This window comes from Carcharodon carcharias, chromosome 10, assembly GCF_017639515.1.
Source record: "Carcharodon carcharias isolate sCarCar2 chromosome 10, sCarCar2.pri, whole genome shotgun sequence".
NCBI lineage: Eukaryota > Metazoa > Chordata > Chondrichthyes > Lamniformes > Lamnidae > Carcharodon > Carcharodon carcharias.
The window spans coordinates 156,713,342-156,735,694 of NC_054476.1; the positions used below are offsets into that span (position 1 = coordinate 156,713,342).

Consider the following 22,353-nt stretch of genomic DNA (forward strand, 5'->3'; position numbering starts at 1 on the left):
AGACAGGAATCCCACCCCTCTAACCTCTGAAAGACCAGCTGGGCCTCACATGCAACCCATACATTTTAGCAATTAGGGGTCTATTTTATTCCAGAAAGCCAGGCAGTGAAGGATAAATCTAGCCTTTGAAAATTTTATGAGCTTTTATTTATAAAGACACGCATTACAAACACGCATCTCCTAACCCAACAAGCACTCTTTCAGTCTGATCCTATTTAAAAAAGCTAGGTTAATGCTCACCACCTGCACACAGTTACAACACACAATAAACATGCCCCTTATATCCCCTTGTTCTGGAAAGAGGCATGATCTTCAGAGGATGGAAGTTGTTTTTTAATTCGAATGGAAGGGAAAGAAATGAAGATGATCAATGTAACAAGTTGGTCCAGGCTGTAAAGCTCACTCTGCCATTCAAGACAATCTAGACACACTGAGTACAAGAAATGCCTCAACAGTACCTGAAGGCAGGAGCATGCCATCTAAAAAGCTCTACAGTCTCTGGGAAGTCAAAAACCAGCCAGCTCTGCATCACACTTGACCTCCAGTCCCAAATTGTGAATAATCTCACTGGTGACCATCAACATAACCAGCCCTGGATGGGAAATAGTATCTTTTGCATACAGATCTTGGTTTTAATGAATGGAGTCGGGGTTTAACATCTTTAGGGGGCGACCAACAAAGCAATAAGCAGTGTCCCTTCACCTGGTTCAGTTCACTTCTGTAGGATAATGTGATCACTTCTAGCAAAAGAAAAAGGAGGAGAATTAGTCACATTGGTTCAATTTATGTCCAGTCAATAATGTCACATTCAACAAAGACTCACTTGAACTCATGTGACAAAGCATGAATAGCCTTTATTGTGTTATTTTTACATCTATTCAGAGACCTGACAACCAATAGAATACCTGGAATTGTCAGTCTTTACCACTGAGTGAGAAGGTTCCACCTTAGTGACAGGTAACCTAGGTTGACACTCAGTGCAGTACTGAAGGAGTGCTGCATTGTAAGGGATGGCATCTTTCAGATGAGATGTTAAACTATATGTCTCTAACACATACACACTGCAGGGCTCATTGTACATCTGTAATACAGAAACTGCTGTATTACTGAAGCAAACTGAATGAAGAACTGTCCATTGGGCCTGGTCTTGCTATTAACCTTGTGTGATCAATGACATTAATGGGCAGTAGTCTTCACAGAGCAATAGCAGTGGAAAACGGAATAGAAGTCTAGTGTACAACAGGGACTGGATTAAAACCAACTTATAATAACTTGTGGCCAGGAGACCATCTGGTTCTCCATTATATTTCTGGTCAGGAGAAATGGTTGCCATTAAGATGGCAACCAACTTTTAATATTAGCAAGAGCTGACTGTCCTACTAGTTCTCGACTTCTACCGTAAACTATAGGGGATGGAAGAAGAAGTGAATCTAGGAATGGGCTTGTCAACATGGATTGATATGGACTTAGTTGGCAACATCAACCCCTGTGCTGGATTAATACAGAAAATACAGGCACCTGGATCAGGGACAGATGAGCCTTAAGCTAGACCTTATCCAGTCACGGGTCTGCCATAGATCCTGTCACTCATCAGTGACTGTGGGTTTTGAGACAAGTATCAATGAAAATTCACTGATGGCAGCTTGGCTCAGTCAGTGGCACTCCTACCTCTGAGTCAGACGGTTGTAAGCTAAGCCTCATTCTGGGACTTTAACATGATTGGTACGCTGACACTTCAACAGAGTACTCAGGAAGTACTGCTGTCGCCTTTCAGATGAGTCATTAATTTGAGACTCTCCCCTCCATTTCCAATGGTTCAAGTGGATGTAAAATATCCATTTGAAGAAGAGCACTGAATTGCTCCAGTGTCTTGCTCAACATTCTTTCCTCAACCAACAACATTAAAAATATATTAATTAGTCGTTCACCTCATTTGCTCTTTGTGGGATGTTGCTGTACCTAAGTCTCCTGCTGCATTTGCCTACAGTCACTGCACTTCAAAGCAATTCATTGATTGCGAAGCATTTTGAGATGCTCCAAGACATGCTGAAGGTCTATATAAATGCAAATTCTTACTTTCCTTCCTTATCAGTACTTACATTGAATCCTCTTTTCCAATGTTCAGTATGGTTTCTTCTGTTGAAGAGATAAAAGAAAGAACATTAAATACTATACCATAACATAACAGTTTATGTTGGTTTTAATGACTGTTGGGCTATTTACAAAAGCAAAGTTAAAAGATAAAGGAATTAAAAAAAACCTTTATTAAATCATATTCATTTTGACTGCTTGGTTTAATTTGTTGATTCAATCTGAGCTGAACATCAAAGTCCACATAGTATACAATGAAACCCCTACTTCCATCACAACAACTTCTGTCTCTACCCCGCTTCAACCTAAGCACTGTGGAAACCCTTAACCACTCCAGACTCAAATTCTCAAGAGTGCTCCTCACTGGTCATCTATATGTCACCTACAACTCACTCAGAGATTCACTACCTACATTTTGGCCTGCATTAAGTCTATTGTGCCAATCACCTACATCTTCACTAACACCCATTGGTTTTCTGACTCAGAGCGTAGATCTGAAATGCTCTGCATCTAATTACAGACACTATGGAATCAGCAGGCCTCCCATTCCACAATCAACTCCATTCCTACACCCCGCCATGATCCCTTTAGGCCTCTGATTCTGGCCTTCTTCTTCCCTCCACCCCATCAGCTACCTAGCTCATACGCTCTGAATACCCTCGATAAACCTCTCCATTTTGATGCTTTTTTTTCTAGCCATTAGAAGCCTTCTCAAAACCCATTGTGCAAAACTGTGAGCAAGAAAGGTTAGAACCAAGTGTTTTTTTTTCACATGGTGAAAGGCCTGGAACAATAGAAATCCAAAAGATTTAAGAGTCCATGTAGAACAGGTTACTAAAATGTAGTAGTCAGGTAGAAAAAATAATCAAGTGGGCTAATGGAATGTTAAACTTTACATCCAGGGGGCTATAGAAAGCCTTGATGAAACCACATCCAAAGTTCCATGCACCACACACGAGGAAGAATATATTGGAATGAAGGACTGCAGTGCAGATCCAGCAGAATGATACCAGCCTTCAAGGGTTAAATTATGAGAAGAGCTTATATCGACCAGGCTTGTATTCCCTGGACCATAGAAGGTTAGTGTGTGATTTAATTGAGAGTTTTAGGGTTTTGAAAGGAAGTGATAGGGTAGATAGTGAGAGATAGAGATAGAGATAGGGTAGATAGATGCCCCGTCACTGGTGGGGGCATCTAACATAACGTTACAATCGGAGCCGGGGCATTCAGAAGAGAAGTTTGGAAACTTTTCTTCACATAAAGAGTGGTAGAAGTGGCAAGCTCTTGCCTACAAAAAAAGCAAATGCTAGCTCAAATAATAATCTTAAGGTGATAGATTTTTGCCAGCCAAAGGCATGAAGGATATGGAGCCAACATGGGTAACTGAAGTTAGGATACAGTTAGCCATGATCTCACTGAATGACGGAAAAAACTCGAGGGGCTGAATGGCCTACTCCTGCTCCAATGGTCTGCCCTAACTCCACTACTGCTCCTTGGTACTGTTTCTTGCTCTGTGAAGTCCCTAGGAATGTTGAATCCTTTAGCCTTTGCTGGTCTAAGGATACTGGAGTCAACTATAGAATGATCCTGATGCCCCAGCTCAGATTAACCAATTAGGATGGAGTGAGTAGTTGAATATTTCAGGCTGTCCAATGCTTGTGGAACCAAGCAACAGCGTGAAATAAAAACATAAAACCATAAGAAATGGGAGCCGGAGTAGACCATTCGGCCCCTTGGGCCTGCTCTGCTATACAGTAAGATCATGGCTGATTTGATTGTGGCTTCAGCTCCACTTTCCTGTCTTCCCCCCATAACCCTTAACTCCCTCGTCGATCAAATATCTGTCCAACCCAGCATTGAGCATATCCAATGGCCCAGCCACTGCCTTCTGGGGAAGAGAACTCCAAACACTAACGACCCTCTGAAAGAAGAAATTCTTTCTCGTCTCCATCTTAAATGAGACAGCCCTTATTTTGAAACTATGTCCTCCTAGTTCTAGGTTCTACCCAGTCAAGGCCCCTCAGAATCTTATAGGTTTCAATATGGTCACTTTTCATTCTTCTAAACTGCAATGAGTATAAGCCCTCAATCTTTCCTCACAGTCTGTCAGAGGGAAAAAAATACAGCTACACTGCCAATATATTCAGTGATCTATCCACATTATATCCGACTAAAATGACCTTTATCATTTTCTTATAGATTCTCTGTGCGAGACTTTGTGACATTAATAAAATTCAAATTATATTGTGCTTACCTTGTTTCTTTCTGTGACTGCAAAGGCAAGGGTAAAAGTCATTAAAAACTCACAACCACATCAAGCAGTGAACAGATAGAATATCAGTGCTGACATCACTCAAAAAATGGAAAGGTGTTTTAAGGGGAAAAACTAAAAAATCTGACTTTGCGTATCTTTTACTTAACCGCTGCACTCCCACTGAGGTTTCAGGCTTGAGAATAAATTGGACGTTATTAGACAGCTGATGTAGGCATCTAGGGCTGGGTGTCAAATCACAAATCAAATCTATCAGCAAGGCTGCCTTTCAACCATTGTGATAATGTCTTCTCCTGTCACTGCCTCCCCTCTGATGATGCTCATATTCTCATCCATGTCTTTGTCCCCTCCTTGCTTGATTTGTCAGTCCTTTGTCCATTTGTCACATGAGTTGGGACATGTCCATAATTTTTATTTAAACCTTTCATTAAAATTTAAATACCCTCATGAAACCTCATCCCGCCAGTGGATGAGGTTTCATGTTTTGTCACAAGCCCGCCTGGGCTCCCAGCCTGCCCGCCAGCCTTAAGGTTGGACGGGCAGGTCCATTAATGAGCTGAGTTGGTTTTCTAATGGCCTTAATAGGCCGTTGACAGGTCGGTGGGCACGCATCCGACTTGGCTGTGCCCCCACCAACCTGAAAACAGAAATGACGCGGGGTGACGCCGGGAGTTCCACCCCACGTCACCCCGCGTCAGCAAGCGGGCCCCGCCCCCGCTCACTGACCGGAAGACCCTGCCCTAACAAAACCGTTTGTTAAGAAACAGCAAATTTCTTAGAAAGCGAATATTGACCCGGCTGCCCAAATAGATCTATAAATCTTATAAAACTCATAACTTCATAGCATGCCTCCCAATGTCTTGTTCAAACAGGCAAGTCAAGACACATTTATAAATCTATATTGATTTTGTTCATGGCTATTTGCTCTATCCAGTTGGGAGCAGTAGATATCTCTTGATATACCTGACATAATACAGCTTAGGTGCTTTATAAAGGAAATTAGATGAGTACAAGAGAGAAAAGGTAATAGAAAGATATGCTGAAAAATTGGAATGAAGCAGATGAAATGGGAGGAGACACCAGTGAAGACATTTTGAGCTGCATATTCTATGTGATTCTATGAAAATTCCTCTCTGGTTTGAGTTTTCAAATGAAAACGTTCTTCTAAAGTGTTCATACAAAGATTGGTCAGTTGTAAAGGGATTATTGTGAAAGTCGAGAGATCGTATCAGCCAATGGTGACTAACAGCAAAGAATTTGTAACTCACCTTTTTTCAACTGAATCAGTAGAGCGACCACACAAGTGCAGATGATTAGAATCATAATTAAAAATAAGAGAAACAGAAGTATCTGAGGTTGTGCTGTGGAATTAAAAGAAAAGCTTCATCAGAGTCAGTGTTTTGAGGCTTCTATTACATGTCACTGTGTACATTGGAAAGAGAATTAGAAGAGCAGAAAGTCCAGGCCGACATTTTCCTTCAAACTGATACTATCAAAAGCCAGAAGACATTTTCCACTTAATATGTTATATGCTATATTTGGCAGCATTAAATTTAATTTGTTTGCTCAGTTGCAAAGATGGTTTAAATAGCTCTTCAAATAATTAACTGCATCCTTTGCCCTTTCTCCTCTATTTTAGAATTATCTGATCAACAAAGGAGCTTACAGTGGATTTCTGCTTCCAAGGACACTTATGTTGATACAAAGCAAAGGTCCAAGGACAGACGCCTGGGATACTCCACTCATGATCGCCACCCCTTCTAACATTATACATTGCACTCTTTATTTCCTACTATTTATTTATGTCCAATCTCCAGGTTTTGCCCACAATTCTCATGGTTTTAGTTTTGTTATTGGTCTTTCTTGTTGAATTTTTCAACAACTGTTTGAAAATCCAGTTAATCTGCATCACAAGGAATTCCACTGCTTTGACTGTAATTTCTTCAAAGAATCTGACCTCATTACACCTCCTAACTTTATTACAGTCTTGGTCCAAGCATGGACAAAAGAGCTGAACTCAAGAGGTGAGGTGAGAGTGAGTGCCCTTGGCATCAAGGGAACATTTGACCAATTGTGGCATCAAGCAGCCCTAGGAAAGTTGAAGTCAATGGGGATCAGGGGAAAACTCTCCACTGGTTGGAGTCATACCTAACACAAAGGAAGATAGTTGTGGTCATTGGAGGTCAATCATCTCAGTCTCAAGGCATCACTGCAGAAGTTCCCCGTGGTAGTTGACCTTCTCTCTATTGTAAGGTCAGGAGTGAGGATGCTCGCTGAAGATTGCACAATGTTCAGCACCATTTGTGACTCGTCAGGTACTGAAGCAGTCCATGTCCAAATGCAGGAAGACCTGGACAACATTCAGGGCTTGGGCTGATAGTGGCAAGTTTTTTTTTATTCATTCATGGGATGTGGGCTTCGCTGGCTGGGCCAGCATTTATTGCCCATCCCTAGTTGCATTCGCACCACACAAGTGCCAGGCAATGACCTTCTCCAGCTATCTCCCCTTGATATTCAATGGCATTACCATCACTGAATCGCCCACTATCAACCATCTGGGGGTTACCATTGACCAGAAACTGAACTGGACTAGTCATATAAATACCGTGGCTACAAGAGCAGGTCAGAGGCTGGGAATTCTGCTGAGAGTAACTCACTTCCTGACTCCCCAAAGCCTGTCCACCATCTACAAGGTACAAGTCAGGATGTGATGGAATTCTCTCCACTTGCCTGGATGAGTGCAACTCCAAAAACACTCAAGAAGCTCGACACCATACCCTTGATTGCCACCCCATAAGCCTCCTTCAACATTCACTTCCTCTGCACAGTGGCAGCAGTGTGTACCATCTACAAGTTGCACTGCAGCAACTTGCCAAGGCTCTTTCAACAGCACCTTCCAAACCTGCAACCTCTACCACCTAGAAGGACAAGGGCGGCAGGTGCATGGCAATCCCACTACCTACAAATTCCCCTCCAAGTCGCACACCACCTTGACTTGGAACTATATCATCATTCCTTCCCTGTCATTGGGTCAAAATCCTGGAACTTCCTCCATAACAGCACTGTGGTTGTACCTACACAACACGGACTGCAGCGGTTCAAGAAGGTGGCTCACCACCACCTTCTCATGGGCAATTAGGGATGGGCAATAAATGCTGGCCCAGCCAGCGACACCCACATCCCGTGAAGATTTTTTTTTTAAATTAAGAGCAGGATCTTTCCCTTCTAAATCTATGCTAGCTGACTCTTCAGAGGTGTAGGCAGCCCTCCAGCATAATCCCTACAAGAGCTCCTATTATTTTATCCAGGGCCTGAGGTCGTCTCAGCCAGCTTTCTCTGCCTTTTCACACGTAGACATAACACCTTTATGTTTTCAACGCTGCAGAAGATCATAAATAGACAATGATTTCTTCACTAGAATGACAAGCGTCCACAATTTGCTCTGACTTTTCAATTCCCCTGGTCTTTTCCTGTGTGGCATGTAAACCAGTGGCTGAAACCTATTCATTAATGGTATTTCTTGCATTACTCCTGTACTCTTTCTGCATCGTTTGCCAGCTTTCCTCAGGGAATCCAGGGATGTGGGGGATGGGGTGGGAAAGTTCAGCCATGATCTTAGTGAAGTGTGGAGAAGATTGGATGGGCCAAATGGCTTACTCCTGCTCATATATGTTGTCCCTGCAACCAACTCCCTTTGTTCCCTGTCAGCTCCTTTAATTAGAACCGGTGTCAGCCTTGGTTCTGTTGCCTCTGAATCTGAAGATTGTGGATTCGCTCTAGAAAAATGAGCACACCATCCAGACTGGTACTCAGTGCAATACTGAGGGAATGCTGACCTGCCCGGGGTGCCTTCCTTCGGATGAGATGTCAAACTGATGTACCACCTGCCTTCTCAGATGGACGTATAGATCCCATTGCACTATTCAAAGAAGAGCAGGTATCTTCCCAACATTTAACCCTCAACCTTTCTTTTTTCCTACATTACAACAGCAATCTAGTTCAAAAGTACGTCTGAGATGGCCTGAGGTAGTGAAAGGTGCTATATAAATGCAAATTCTTTCTTTCTTCTTTATCTCTTCTTTACTGAACTGTATTCATCAACCTGCCACATCACAGAAACACGGTGCCAAAGGAGGCCATTTGGCCCATCATATCTGCACTGGCTCTCCAAATGAGCACCATGACTTAGTGCCATTCTGCTTTTACCCCATACCCTTGCACATTGTTTCTACTCAAAGGATCATTTATTGTCCTCTTGATATGTGGTGCAACAAGTGGACAGGGATGTTTTCCCAACCCCCGAATCCCCCAACAGCAACACCTTCACTCACTCCAAGGACGGCATGTCACAAACACCTTCACTTTAACCCCAATCCCACCCTTGGATTGCCGTGCGAGGTTTTAAACAGTGCCTCTCGAGCAGAGAGACAAGAATCGATCAGCCTTCACTCTCTTGAGTGGCTGATAGCCTGTCTATCACAATGACACAAGACTGATATTTGTGTTATTTAAATACTCGTGCAAGTGGAAGTCAGAAATCTGTTTCTCGGAAAAGGCTGGGTGCTCTCATGGAGAGGAATGGGAAACTGGCAATAAAAGAGGCCTGAGGCTCAGAGAAAGCTCTCACATAAACCAGAAGTGGAACAGACCCAAGGGTTTGGAGGAAACTCTTGTGGGAAGAGCAGGAGATTGGAAAGGGGACAGGCCAGTCGGGGGGCGGTGAGTAAAGGTTGTTGCTGAGCCAGAATGCCATTTCGCAGTTCAGTTTAACCACTGAATAGGGCTGAAAATCTGTATCTAGGTTGCACTTGCCCAATTGTTTTAAACATACACCCAAGGAGGGAGGAGAATGTCGAGATCTCCCTTCATAATACTTAGGGCAATACTGGGCACTAAGATTAGTTTGAACAAAATCAACATGGCGATGCTTGAGTTATGGATCATTGACAATTGGCATGTGAGAATGAGAATGTTGAGCCCTTAATACCACACCCATACAAGCTAAAGGAGTGGTTGCTGATGAAAATGGGGAATGAACCATGAATAATATAGAAAATGTACACCTAATAGTAACAAAGTTATTACACGAAGCTTTCTTACTATCATTTTTTCCATTCTCCACAGTGTTTGCAAAGGGTCCAAAGAACTTCAAGAACTTAGCAAATTTCCCATATTGGAAATTATGGAGCGTAACTAACGTAGCCTTCTCTATTCCATTGGGATTGGAGTGAAATGTGCCAAACTTGTGCAGAATTCACAGTTTGCTCAGCTCCTTTCTCTGGCTGAAGTAGACTATGAGAAAAAAGAGCCTTTGACAGGCAGCAAACATTTGCTAAAAGTGGACCTTTGGACAATCTTAATCAATTTAATCCAAGGAGCCAGATTGGTTCCAAAATGGCTACAACATTAGGTGAATTAATGGACATTTTCACTGAATTGGCACTGCTTCAAATTAATCTGAGAGGGAATGGTGACAGATAGAAAACTGGTTGGCAGACAGGAAACAAAGAGTAGGAATAAATGGGTCTTTTCCCGAATGGCATGCAGTGACTAGTGGGGTACCACAGGGATTGGTGCTGGGGCCCCAGTTATTCACAATATATATTGATTTAGATAAGGGAATTAAATGTAATATCTCCAAATTTGCAGATGACACCAAGCTGGGTGGGAGGGTGAGCTGTGAGGAGGATGCAGAGATGCTTCAGTGTGATTTGGACAAGCTGAGTGAGTGGGCAAACGCATGGCAGATGCAGTATAATGTGGATAAATGTGTGGTTATCTATTTTGGTAGCAAAAACAGGAAGGCAGATTATTATCTGAATGGCTATAAATTGAGAGAGGGGAACGTACAACGAGATCTGGGTGTCCTCGTACACCAGTCGCTGAAGTTAAGCATGCAGGTGCAGCAGGCGGTAAAGAAGGCAAATGGTATGTTGGCCTTAATAGCCAGAGGATTTGAGTACAGGAACAGGGATGTCTTGCTGCAATTGTACAGGGCATTGGTGAGACTACACCTGGAATATTGTGTGCAGTTTTGGTCTCCTTATCTGGGGAAGGATGTACTTGCTATAGAGGGTGTGCAGCGAAGGTTTACCCAACTGATTCCTGGAATGGCGGGACTGACATATGAGGAGAGATTGAGTCAGTTAGGGTTATATTCGCTGAAGTTCAGAAGAATGAGGGGGGATCTCATAGAAACCTATAAAATTCTAACAGAACTAAACAGGGTAGATGCAGGATGTTCCCAATGATGGGAGAGTCCAGAACCAGGGGTCACATTCTGAGGATATGGGGTAGACCATTTAGGACTGAGATGAGGAGAAATTTCTTCACCCAGAGAGTGGTGAGCCTGTGGAATTCACTACCACAGAAAGTAGTTGAGACCAAAACATTGTATGTTTTCAAGGAGTTAGATATAGCTCTTGGGGTGAAAGGGATCAAAGGGTATGGGGAGAAAGTGGGAGCAGGCTATTGAGTTGGATGATCAGCCATGATTGTAATGATTGACGGAGCAGGCTTGAAGGGCCGAATGGCCCACTCCTGCTCCTATTTTCTATGAACATGCACAGCATCTAATTTCAATGCATGTCAACTCTGTGAAGCGCTTTGTAACAATTTTAGTTAAAGAGTATCATAGGATTCTCCTCATTGCTTACCCTCTACGTTTACTTGGATGTAACGTTTGATGGGTTTCTCCAAGCTGGCGTGCTCAACGCGACATGTGTAGGTAACACCATTGTCCCTGAGGGAGGCCGTGAACCTGAAGAAGCTGGTCATATTGTAGGTGCCGTCCATGTTCCTCCTGTGGGGCGAGAAGATGACGTTGGTCATGTAGACGGGCAGCATGTGCCCCTCGCCATGCTGCCGCAGCCACTTCACCGTTACATCAAGTGGGTAATACCGCCCCGCCTCACAGGTCAGCTTCTCTTCGTCCCCTTCCTTAACAGAAAGTGAATTAGGGCTCATTAGGACAATGGGCGACTCTGCAAAGAAAGTATCGAATTACTTTATCGCAATAAGTTACGACAACTGGACATACGTTCAAGTTTTATCAGCTTTTTAACACTTAGGATTTGCAGCTTTTAATCCCTTTAAATGCAAGTAAATTGGAATAATAGCCTTCCAATATGAACATGACCCTGAAGCAACGAGTAACCAATCAGGGAACCACCAATTTAAATTTTTTTTAAATAATAAAAATAATCCCTTTAAATAATTTTTCCTCCCTACAGCTCTTTTGATAGTGATAATTTCACATACCATCATGTGTTACACACATACACACTTTAAGAAGCTGATGAAAAGAGCATGTGTTTAATGTATCTGCAAGGAATGTGTTTGAGAGTGGCAGGACTCAGACTGTAATACCTATTTGTGAAGGCTCAGCATTTGTTCAGTTAGCAATACGGGAAAGCAGCATCCCTACGTCATCTCTCTGAGTTTGCATTGTTAAAATCGGTTCACTCGCCCCAACAGCAGAAGCACAGTCCAAGCCCACAACCACATGGGTCCACAAAGTGCAGGACAAAGGAGCCTAATTGAGCAATGCTAAATGGCAGAGGATGAACACTTCTGCCCCGAGATCTAAACGCAATGAATCTGAAGGTGCCTTTAATCTTGTGTAGCATTTAAACAGGGGCCTTTCCAGCAGCTCGTTATCCAAAATCACTGTTCCACCCCTGATAGCGTTCAATTCATATACACTGCTGGTGTGTACAGATCAGCAGCGGTGATGTAAGCACAAGTAAAATAATTGCCTAAGGTGGCTAGATGGCAAATGGCATCTGAGGTTTTGCCCACCTCACCGCACTCCCCACTGTTCCACTCTAGACCTAACCCTAGGAGACCTCCCCATGAAATTCAGCTCCTTGCACTCTACTGTTCTGGGTGCATACAGGACATGCTTTTTTAATTGCATCACCATACTGTCCAGACATTGAATGTAGTGAATCTGTAGTTATTCTCATGTATCTCTCTAACTTGACCTTTGTTAATTCATAGAATCATTTGGCCCATCGTACTTGTGTTGGCTCATAGGATGAACTATCCCATTAGTCCCTCTCCCCTGTTCCATTCCATTCATTGCCTACTTCTGAGGGTAAGTTCACTGATCTTGTATTCCCAGTGGGAAGGTGTGCACTCTTAAAGCATAGCTTCCAGCTAGTGCTTCAGAATCACAGAACTTACCCTGTGATGGACATGTTATTGGCCAATGTCCAACAAATTTATCATTGCTAAATTTTATTCCATTAAATGTAAACCTTCACTCAGTGATCTGCCTTTGAGTCAAAAGTTTATCAGTTCAACCCTCCCCTCAGGCACTTGAATATGCAGTTGAGGATTATGTTTCAGTGTGGTATTGAGGGAGTGCTGCAGTGTCAAGGGTGTGGTCTTTCGGATGATACATTAAGCAGAGGCCCCTGTCTGCCTTCTGAGACAGAAGTTAGGAATGGCACTATCTGAATAACAGCAGAACAACAGGCTGACTAGCTTAGCGTCGAGTCAACATTTATCCCTCAACCAACACTGTTAAAAGCCAGAACAAAAACAGAATTACCTGGAAAAACTCAGCAGGTCTGGCAGCATCGGCGGAGAAGAAAAGATTTGACGTTTCGAGTCCTCATGACCCTTCCACAGAACTGAGTGAATGTAAAGAGAAGGGTGAAATATAAGCTGGTTTAAGGTTGGGAGGGGATGTGTGTGTGTGGGGTGGGGGAGAGAAGTGGGGAGGGGGGGTGGTGTGCTCGTAGGGACGAGCAAGCAGTGATAGGAGCAGATAATCAAAAGATGTCACAGACAAAAGAGCACTGAGGTGTTGAAGGTGGTGATATTATCTAAATGAATGTGCTAATTAAGAATGGATGATAGGGCACTCAAGGTACAGCTCTAGTGGGGATGGGGTGGAAAGGCTAGCAGGGCATAAAAGATTTAAAAATAATGGAAATAGGTGGGAAAAGAAAAATCTATATAAATTATTGGAAAAAACAAAAGGAAGGGGGAAGAAACAGAAAGGGGGTTGGGATGGAGGAGGGAGTTCAAGCTCTAAAGTTGTTGAATTCAATATTCAGTCCGGAAGGCTGTAAAGTGCCTAGTCGGAAGATGAAGCGTTGTTCCTCCAGTTTGCGTTGGGCTTCACTGGAACAATGCAGCAAGCCAAGGACAGACATGTGGGCAAGAGAGCAGGGTGGAGTGTTAAAATGGCAAGTGACAGGGAGGTTTGGGTAATGCTTGCGGACAGACCGCAGGTGTTCTGCAAAGCGGTCGCCCAGTTTACGTTTGGTCTCTCCAATGTAGAGGTGACCGCTGATTATATGGGCATTTATTTCATTAGTATTTGTGGGATCATGCTGTGTGCTGATTTTTCTTTGTTCTTTCAGGGGTGTGGGTGTAGCTGGCAAGGCCAGTATTTGTTGTCCATCCCTAAGTGCTATTGAACTGAGTGGCTTGCTAGGCCATTTCAGAGGGCATTTAGAAGTCAACCACATTGCTGTGGGTCTGGAGGCACAGATGGCCAGGTCAGGTAAGGATGGCAGATTTCCTTCCCTAAAGGGCATTGGTGAACCAGATGGACTTTTACAACAATCGATAATAGTTGTCGTGGTCACCATTACTGAGACTAGCTTTCAATTCCAGATTTATTAACTGAATTCAAATTCCACCAGCTGTCGTGGCGGGATTTGAACCCATGTCCCCAGAACATTAGCCTGGTCCTCTGGGTTATTAGTGCAGTGAGTGGCTACCACATTACGAGAGTGACTATAATTCAAAGGTATTGCATTTTCTCTGAAGCTGTAGGAGGTCTCGCGGACATGAAAGTAACTATATAAATGCAAATTCTTTCTGAATTGAATTTGCAGGCTGCAAAGCCAATTTCTTCTGCGAACATTTTGCTGAATCCTTTGTCTTTACTGTTCTTACTTTAGTGTGGTCAGCAAATCTGATGTTAGGCTTCCAAGTAATTTATGTGGATGAAAAAAAAAACACAGGAAACAGAGAACCGGCCCCTAAGGGCCTCAGTTTAACGCCTACCGTCAGATTTGGCATTGTACCTCTGTTAATAGTTTGTTAATTATATTGTTGGGACACATAGGTGGAGGTCATTGTTTAATTAAATACTTAGAACACGTATAAATAGGGGAGAAGAGTGAGACGGAACAAAATCAATAAACTCGCTTGATAAAGAAAAGCTCTGTGTCTTAGTTTCCACCTCACCAACCAGCTTGGATCCTGTCAACAACCTTCCAAGAGGAATATCTCAGATAGAGTTGTAAAATACTCTGAGACACAAGACCAAGAGTAGGCCATTTAGTCCAACTACAATAAACAGCAACAACCTGGTCCTCCGTTGAGCTGAATTCTAATCACGTTGATTGCTGACCATCAGGGTGAAGGTTAAAAAAGATTTTGTCAGTGTATGTATTCAGCTGGTTGTAGATTGAAATAATTAATCCAGGCACTACCTCTGAAACAGAAGCCCTGTCTTATTTCAGGAGGTAACAAGGGCAAAATGGCCCTTTCAATTTCCTGCTGATTTCTACACTGTTCTGTCACCTAAATATATTCAATTTCCCGACCTGTTCATTTTCTATGTTGATTAATTTACCAGATTCAGTATCTTACCCATAATCTCCACCTCAATGGTGTGCGTTCCAAAGAGCGGAGGGACATATACAGAGCAAATGTAGGATCCCTCATCTTTAATGCCAATATTTCTTATGCGGAGGGAAGCATTTCCATTCTTGATCTGGTCCATGAACACTTCAACTCCTTTCTCCACGTGTTCGACCTGCTCATGTCGCCCATTGTAGGAAAACAATTTCCTCTTGTTCCCTTTGTGCTGATATCGCCAGTCAATGTTAAAGTCTGTGCTGTGATCAATTTTGTAGCCACAGTCCAGAATTAGGTCTTGCTTCAGTTTGGTTCTGATCGATGGGGTGCTGGTGTGAACAATGTAGGTCACTAACAAGTAAAAAGAAAAGGTCATTATGTTGTATTTCGCAACAGTTAATCACTATTACTAACTCAGATAAAACGACTTGAAATTGTATTTTCCTCATAAGCTCGTCACTTCAGAAATCCAGTCACATGATCTTTATAAAAACAAAAAACTGCGGATGCTGGAAATCCAAAACAAAAACAGAATTACCTGGAAAAACTCAGCAGGTCTGGCAGCATCATTTGATGCTGCCAGACCTGCTGAGTTTTTCCAGGTAATTCTGTTTTTGTGTTGCACATGATCTTTATGTTGCATGGGACTTTTTTGTTCACTTGCATTATCATTGGAATTGATGAATTTTTAACACTCTTGTGGAAGGCAAATATTATCCATAACACACGTACATTTTTGCAGCACTCTCCCTAAAATTATACCGGGCTGGTCAGCATTTGAACGTTACCTTGAACTAACAGGGTGTCTGTATCGCCAATGGCTGAATCTTCACCATCGGTTTTTGCTTCACTGTTCTTAGCCTGCTGGCTATCGGGCGCTTCTATCTTCCTCATGAAGCTGGTTGCAGTGAACCTGCTACTTAAAAGTTTTATAGTCACTGTGAACCATATGTCCTTAATGGTCTCCTTACCCTGGTGGGGCCAGGGTACATGGATGCCAAGGGTGGAGTATCTGCTAATTTCACATCCCAAGTTGTCCGGTGGCTCATTTACATACTGGAAAATATCTAATGAAGACTCTGTAAATAAGGAGGAAAATTCACATAATAATTAAACAGCAAGTTAATAGAAAATGATTCAAATCACTCACAAAAAGAACGGTCCCAATACTAAACACGCACATTTCTCTGATCCTCCTAAGTTGCAAGATTTTACAAATCTTTCCATTGTACCTTGTGATATAAAGAAAAACAACCTGGGCATTCATATATTGAAATATTATTCTTAAAACCTGAACTGCCTCCTTTTAAACTGAAAATCTACCTCTCTCAGTCAATGGTATCAACATTACCAATTCCATTTGACCAGCTGATTTTAAAAGGCTGACTTAGGGAGCTAAAGAACCAATGAATGTTGTCTCTCCCAAAAGACTTCTTCAAACTAATTACTGGCCATTACATCCAATTTTTTTTTGAAACAGGTCACCCTTACTGTGCAAACTAGTCCTGTCCCCATGAGCCTCAAGCAAAGAGGTGTGTATGTTATAACTTCAGATGTTGTGCACATCTGGTTTTTTTCCTCTCAATGAATTCTTAGCCAAACCTTGTCCTCTATGGTCCTGAAAGAATTGCATTTATATAGCACCTTTCAAATGCTCAGGATATCCCAAAGCACTTTACAGCCAATGAAACACATTTGGCAAGTGGTCACTGTGGCAATGTAGGAAATGCAGCAGCCAATTTACGCACAGCAAGCTCCCACAGTGGGATAATGATAATCTGCTTTTTTGCCACCTCCCCCACCACCCCCAGGTCATCTTCAAAACAGTGCTACGGCATCTCTTACATCCGCCTGAAGGCAGGTAGAGCCTCAGTTTAACATCTCTTCCTAAAGATAGCACCTCCAGCCCCTTGAACAGAAGCATAAGTCTGAATTTTATGCTCAAATCTCCAGAGTGGGATTTGAACCCACAACCTTCTAACTCCAAGGCAAGAGTACTACCCACTGAGCCATGGCTAACACACAACTAACAGAAGCTGTGATAATCTGTCCTTGAGAACTAGTCTTTCTTGCTGAATTTAAGCAGATTGGCAGAATATTCAAATTGGGAGAAAAGTGTTAGCAGGCTAAATTTAACAACTAAGCTTGGTTATAGTTAAATGGAAAGTGAAGCAGAAATAGAATTTAGTAAATACTGAGTATTAATATTAAGAATAAATGTAATGAGCAAACTCCATAATGGGTTATTTTGTCATCTTGTGAGAAAGATTTTGGGTAGCCAATAACCTCTGATTGATGAATTCTGCAGTTTTCAATCTCAGTCGATTGTGCTTGAATCTGATGAATACAGTGTAAAACTCACATTGAAGAGACACCATCATTTGACCAAATCTCAGAATGTTTTTTTTAAATTCATTCATGGGATGTGGGCGTCGCTGACAAAGCCAGCATCTGTTGCCCATCCTTAATTTCCTATGAACTGAGGGGCTTGCTAGGCTAATTCAGATGCCAATTAAAAGTCAACTGCATCTAAGAACAAATGGACTGTAAAACCAACCCACGTTGCCTTTTTAAGCCTGTTGGGCCATTGGAATATCCACCCTCAAAAATCCCCATCACTTCCTTCCCTGGCAAGAGCAAACAATGACTCTTTACCATTTGAGATGTTAAACTGAGGCTCGATCTGACCTCAGGTGGATAGGAGAGTTGCCATGACACTATTTCAAAGAAGAGCAGAAGGTTTCTGCCTTGCGTTCTGGCCCATATTTATTCCTCACAAAAACAGATTATCATTATCCCATTGTTTCCAGATAGGATCCTAGGCAAACAGGCAAAGCGTAATGATATTCCAATTTAAAAAGATATAAACAGATTCCTGCAGCATTCAGTTAAATGCAGTGCCGTTACCTATGAAAGTTAGCACATTTTTATCTGCTTAGTTTAATATCTTTTACATGCTATTCGACAATCAGTGTCTCAGCCATTCAATAGACAAGAACCAACTGCTCTTTGAATCTAGGTCTCATTAGCAATTCAAAACATCCTGTCACTTTACCAGCTTCATTTAAACTGCCATAGATGATTTGCAGATTATGTGATCAAGTTTCTAGGGCAGGTTTGGAACCCATAATCTGATGGCTTTGAGGCAAGAGTGCTAGCAGCCAAACCACAACTGACATTTAAGAATGTACTTAAAAGCAAAAACTATCATCACCAATGCAAAGATGGGAGTAATCTGGCGATCCAGCTTCTTGGTATTCATTGAGGTGCCTGTGTAATGCATGGAGTGACAGTATGCAGGTATATATGGACAATTACAATTTATTGGTATAGTCTCATTAGATATATAGCTTCACTGTGTTAAACTTCACTTGCGCCAAACTAAAATGAGGAATACAAGATTGTTTTTTTTTTGCTCCAACAGTACAAGCCATTCAGCCCATGTCTGACATGCGTCTTTGTGCCCAAGTCATTATTGTTGTGCCCAAGCATCAATTTTATAAACACACAACTGGATCACAATCAAAAGGTCATGTATATAGTCTCCCCTCCACTCCCCTGTTAATCGTGGAGGTAGTGGCATAGTGGTATTGTCACTGGACTAGTATTCCAGAGTCCCGGGATAATGCTCTGGGGACCTGGATTCAAATTCCACTGTGGTAGAATCTAGAATTAAAAGTCTGATGATGAGGGGAGACTATATACATGACCTTTTGATTGTGATCCAGTTGTGTGTTTATAAAGTTGATGCTTGGGCACAACAATAATGACTTGGGCACAAAGACGCATGTCAGACATGGGCTGGTTCACTTTAGAGAAGGAAATCTGCTATCTTTACCTGATATGTACAGACCCACAGCTGTGTGTTTGACTCTTAAATGCCCCCTGAACAAAGGCAATTAGGAATGGGCAATAAATGCGGGCCTAGCCAGAGATGTCCACATCCCATGAATGAATTAAAAAAATGCAGGTGGAGGGTGTTCATTGGGGTTTCACTTGAGCATATATAAAGAGACATTCACTGAAACTGTGGTGTGTTTGAGTTAGGAGGTATACACTTGAAATGTTTCACTCTGTAAATAAATGCAAGGCTGAGTATAAGATTGGCTCCAGCATCATCCTTCAGTAACTGGTCTTCTGGAATATAACAACCTCCTTTAAGATGTTGACTCAAACTGATGATGGACCAAGCCTGTGAATTTCCTTGCTCAGCTTTGCACTCTGGATTCAATTAGTTTTGTAGAATTTGAACATTTATATTTAGCTGCAGAATAATGCACTTTGAGGGTAATTTTAGCCTAACTTGCCATGCGGGATATGGGATCATATGGAACACCAATTTTACTCTCTAGCCAATATTCCCCAGTGACTTCAATAGAAAATCAGGTTGGATATAAAACCAGTGTTGCACTCAATCCCATCAGTTTTCCAATGGGTGGGTTAATCTCAATTTACCCCTATTGTATTTTATATCATAAATTGCTCCTGTCCTTAGAAATCAGTGGATTGTCTGGCTCATCCTGAGCAATGCCATGGGAGATCTGCTAGTACAATAAGATAAACAAAGTAGGACTTTCTACTACAAGTAATTGTGGGGGAATAAAAGGATTTCCCAAACCATTTCAAACAATTACCCTGAGTATAGGAGGTGCTTGCCAGAGAGAACCGATTCATGAACAATGCACAATACCTTGAACTTTAAAAGTAATGGCCTCCTCATTTGTACTGATATCACCAAACAGCAGCAAAGCCTTCCTCTTGACGGTTATTGGCCCAAGCACCTGAGTCTCTTCATTTTGTTTCTCCTCCACAAACATGCAGTCCAGCTTTCTTTTTGGGACCGTGTGCCTATTCTGTGCCCACACGATTCCTTAAAAAATAAATAGAGGAGTTTAAAAGAAAGCTTTTAACACCAAATGCATACTGTCGCATATTAGACAGGCACCTCAATGAATATCAAGAAGTTGAATTGCCAAATTACTTGCTATCTTTGCATGATGATAGTTTCTGTTTTGAAGTGCATTTTTTTTTGACCTCTCAAACGTCAGCTCTTTGGTTTGGCTGCTTGCACTCTTGCCTTCAAGCCATCAGATGATGGATTGCAATCTTGCCCCAGGAACTTGAGCACATAATCCAGGCAATGTTGCTGCACTCTCACAGTGTTGCACTGGAGTACTGGACTTTGGAACCAAAATGGGTGTATGGAGTTAAGATACGGATCAGCCAAAATTTCATTGAAACGTGGAACAGGCTTGAGGGGCCGAATAGCCTACTTCTGTTCCTATGTTCCAAACTTGGTGTAATTGATTTCTGTATTGGACTAAATATTATTACTGAATTGCTATATGTTATAGAGAGGCAATAAACAATGCAGACCATTGCTTACTTATTTTGATCTGCAGCACTGCATCTATCATTGAGTGTAAAAACAAAAAAACTGCGGATGCTGGAAATCCAAAACAAAAACAGAATTACCTGGAAAAACTCAGCAGGTCTGGCAGCATCGGCGGAGAAGAAAAGAGTTGACGTTTCGAGTCCTCATGACCCTTCGACAGAACTTGAGTTCGAGTCCAAGAAAGAGTTGAAATATAAGCTGGTTTAAGGTGTGTGTGTGGGGTGGGGGGGGGGGGGAAAGAGAGAGAGAGAAGTGGAGGGGGTTGGTGTGGTTGTAGGGACAAACAAGCAGTAGGGACAAACAACCCCTTCCACTTCTCTCTCTCTCTCTCTCTCTTCCCCCCCCCCCTCAACACACCTTAAACCAGCTTATATTTCAACTCTTTCTTGGACTCGAACTCAAGTTCTGTCGAAGGGTCATGAGGACTCGAAACGTCAACTCTTTTCTTCTCCGCCGATGCTGCCAGACCTGCTGAGTTTTTCCAGGTAATTCTGTTTTTGGTTTGGATTTCCAGCATCCACAGTTTTTTTGTTTTTATCTCTATCCAGGTCTTGTTCAATTGAGATTATCGAAAGATATCATTGGCACTTATGAAAATGGAACATCTTATTGTAGTTCACAACATTCAGGCAAAGCATTCTCTGGTCCCTACATAGACCAGCATCTTAAAGATTTCATCTATTGGGCATTTCTTATGAAATTGTAAATGCATTCTTTAAAGTGTTTATGAATTTAATAGATAAAAGAAACTGCCTTTATATAGCACAATGAAGTGAATGATGAGATAATCTATTCTTGGTGACGTTGGTTAAGAGATAAATGTTTGCTGGGACATAAGGGAGAACTCACTCTTTAAAAGTGCATTTGGATTTTTAACATCTAGCTGAAGCTCTATTAGGGTTTACAAGTACTGTGACAGTACAGCACTCCTGCAGCACTGCACTCTGGTGTCAGTATCTTGCGCCTCAGAGGCAATAACCCAAACCCACTGAGCCAAACTGATCTAAAGGTGCCAGGGGGAATCTTCACACAGACGTTTGCAAAGACCTTAATACATGACCAAATCGAGGAATGCTTATCCCATTGGCCCTTTACAGGTGTCATTTACAATGTTTGTTGGGTTTCTAATCTTCGCTCACCCGTAGAAAGGGGAGGGGTCGCTAAAGCTATTTCTTCCGACCGTCATTGACACAGTAAGCCAATGGGTTTTTTTTTGACATGCCCTTGCTTATTGGCAGTGTTTGTGTATTCAGTACAGTTCTTTCAGCGGCGAACGCTGAATTGAGAATTTTAAAGTTGTAGCTACACTGCCATTTCTAGCCTGTAATGATCCCACGAGCACTGTTAGTTTCATTTTCAAAACACGTCTCTCTGCGGCCGATTTCAAACATAAACACAATCGCCAAATTGAAACCAGGTCGGTGGGAGCGACTGAACGTCTTACCGGCAGCAAGAATCGAAAAGTGCAAAAGGAATATCTTTAAAAACATTGCGGATTCTCAGTGTGCACCGCTGCTAGGTCATGGCTGCTTCGCTACACTTTCGCTTTCCATTCAACGCGGAAGCTTTCGGTACTTGCAATTTGGAGGAGCATCAGTTTCGCTGCGAGGGAGGGACGGAGGGAAGGAAGGTTCGAGGGGGTTGGGATGGAGCATCTGGAGTGAAGGTCGGCTGGGAGAATGGGAGGTGGTGGAAACTGTGAGGGGGACAAGGGAATGACGATCAAGGGATTAACATTGTGTCAGACAAAAATATGAAACTGGCAGTATCTGACCTGCTGAGGAGGATGACCAGCATTTTCTGTTTTTCATTGTTTTATTTCAGATTTCCAGCAGTCGCAGTATTTTGCTTTTGTATGGGGAAATAAAAACAGGAAGAATGGGCGGGTGCGGAGAGGGAAAGAAAACAGTGAGGGAAGAGGAGGGGGAAAGGAGAACAAGTTTCAGTAACCTCAGGGCCCCTTCATAGTTTCCCCCATACAGAAAAC

The 22,353-nt window shown here is 42.3% G+C and overlaps 1 protein-coding gene across 1 annotated transcript; it reads right to left on the bottom strand.

Annotated features, from left to right (window-relative positions):
- Positions 1–129: 129 nt before the first annotated feature.
- LOC121283000 (tapasin-related protein-like) lies at positions 130–21,946 on the bottom strand. Its single transcript, XM_041196896.1, has 9 exons — positions 21,811–21,946; positions 19,662–19,841; positions 15,760–16,050; positions 14,984–15,322; positions 11,020–11,346; positions 5,632–5,724; positions 4,346–4,362; positions 2,100–2,136; positions 130–740 (listed from the first exon to the last, which is right to left on the bottom strand). Exons 1-8 carry the CDS (start codon positions 21,854–21,856, stop codon positions 2,122–2,124), a joined length of 1,308 nt encoding a protein of 435 aa, XP_041052830.1. The 5' UTR covers positions 21,857–21,946; the 3' UTR covers positions 130–740; positions 2,100–2,121.
- Positions 21,947–22,353: the final 407 nt, after the last annotated feature.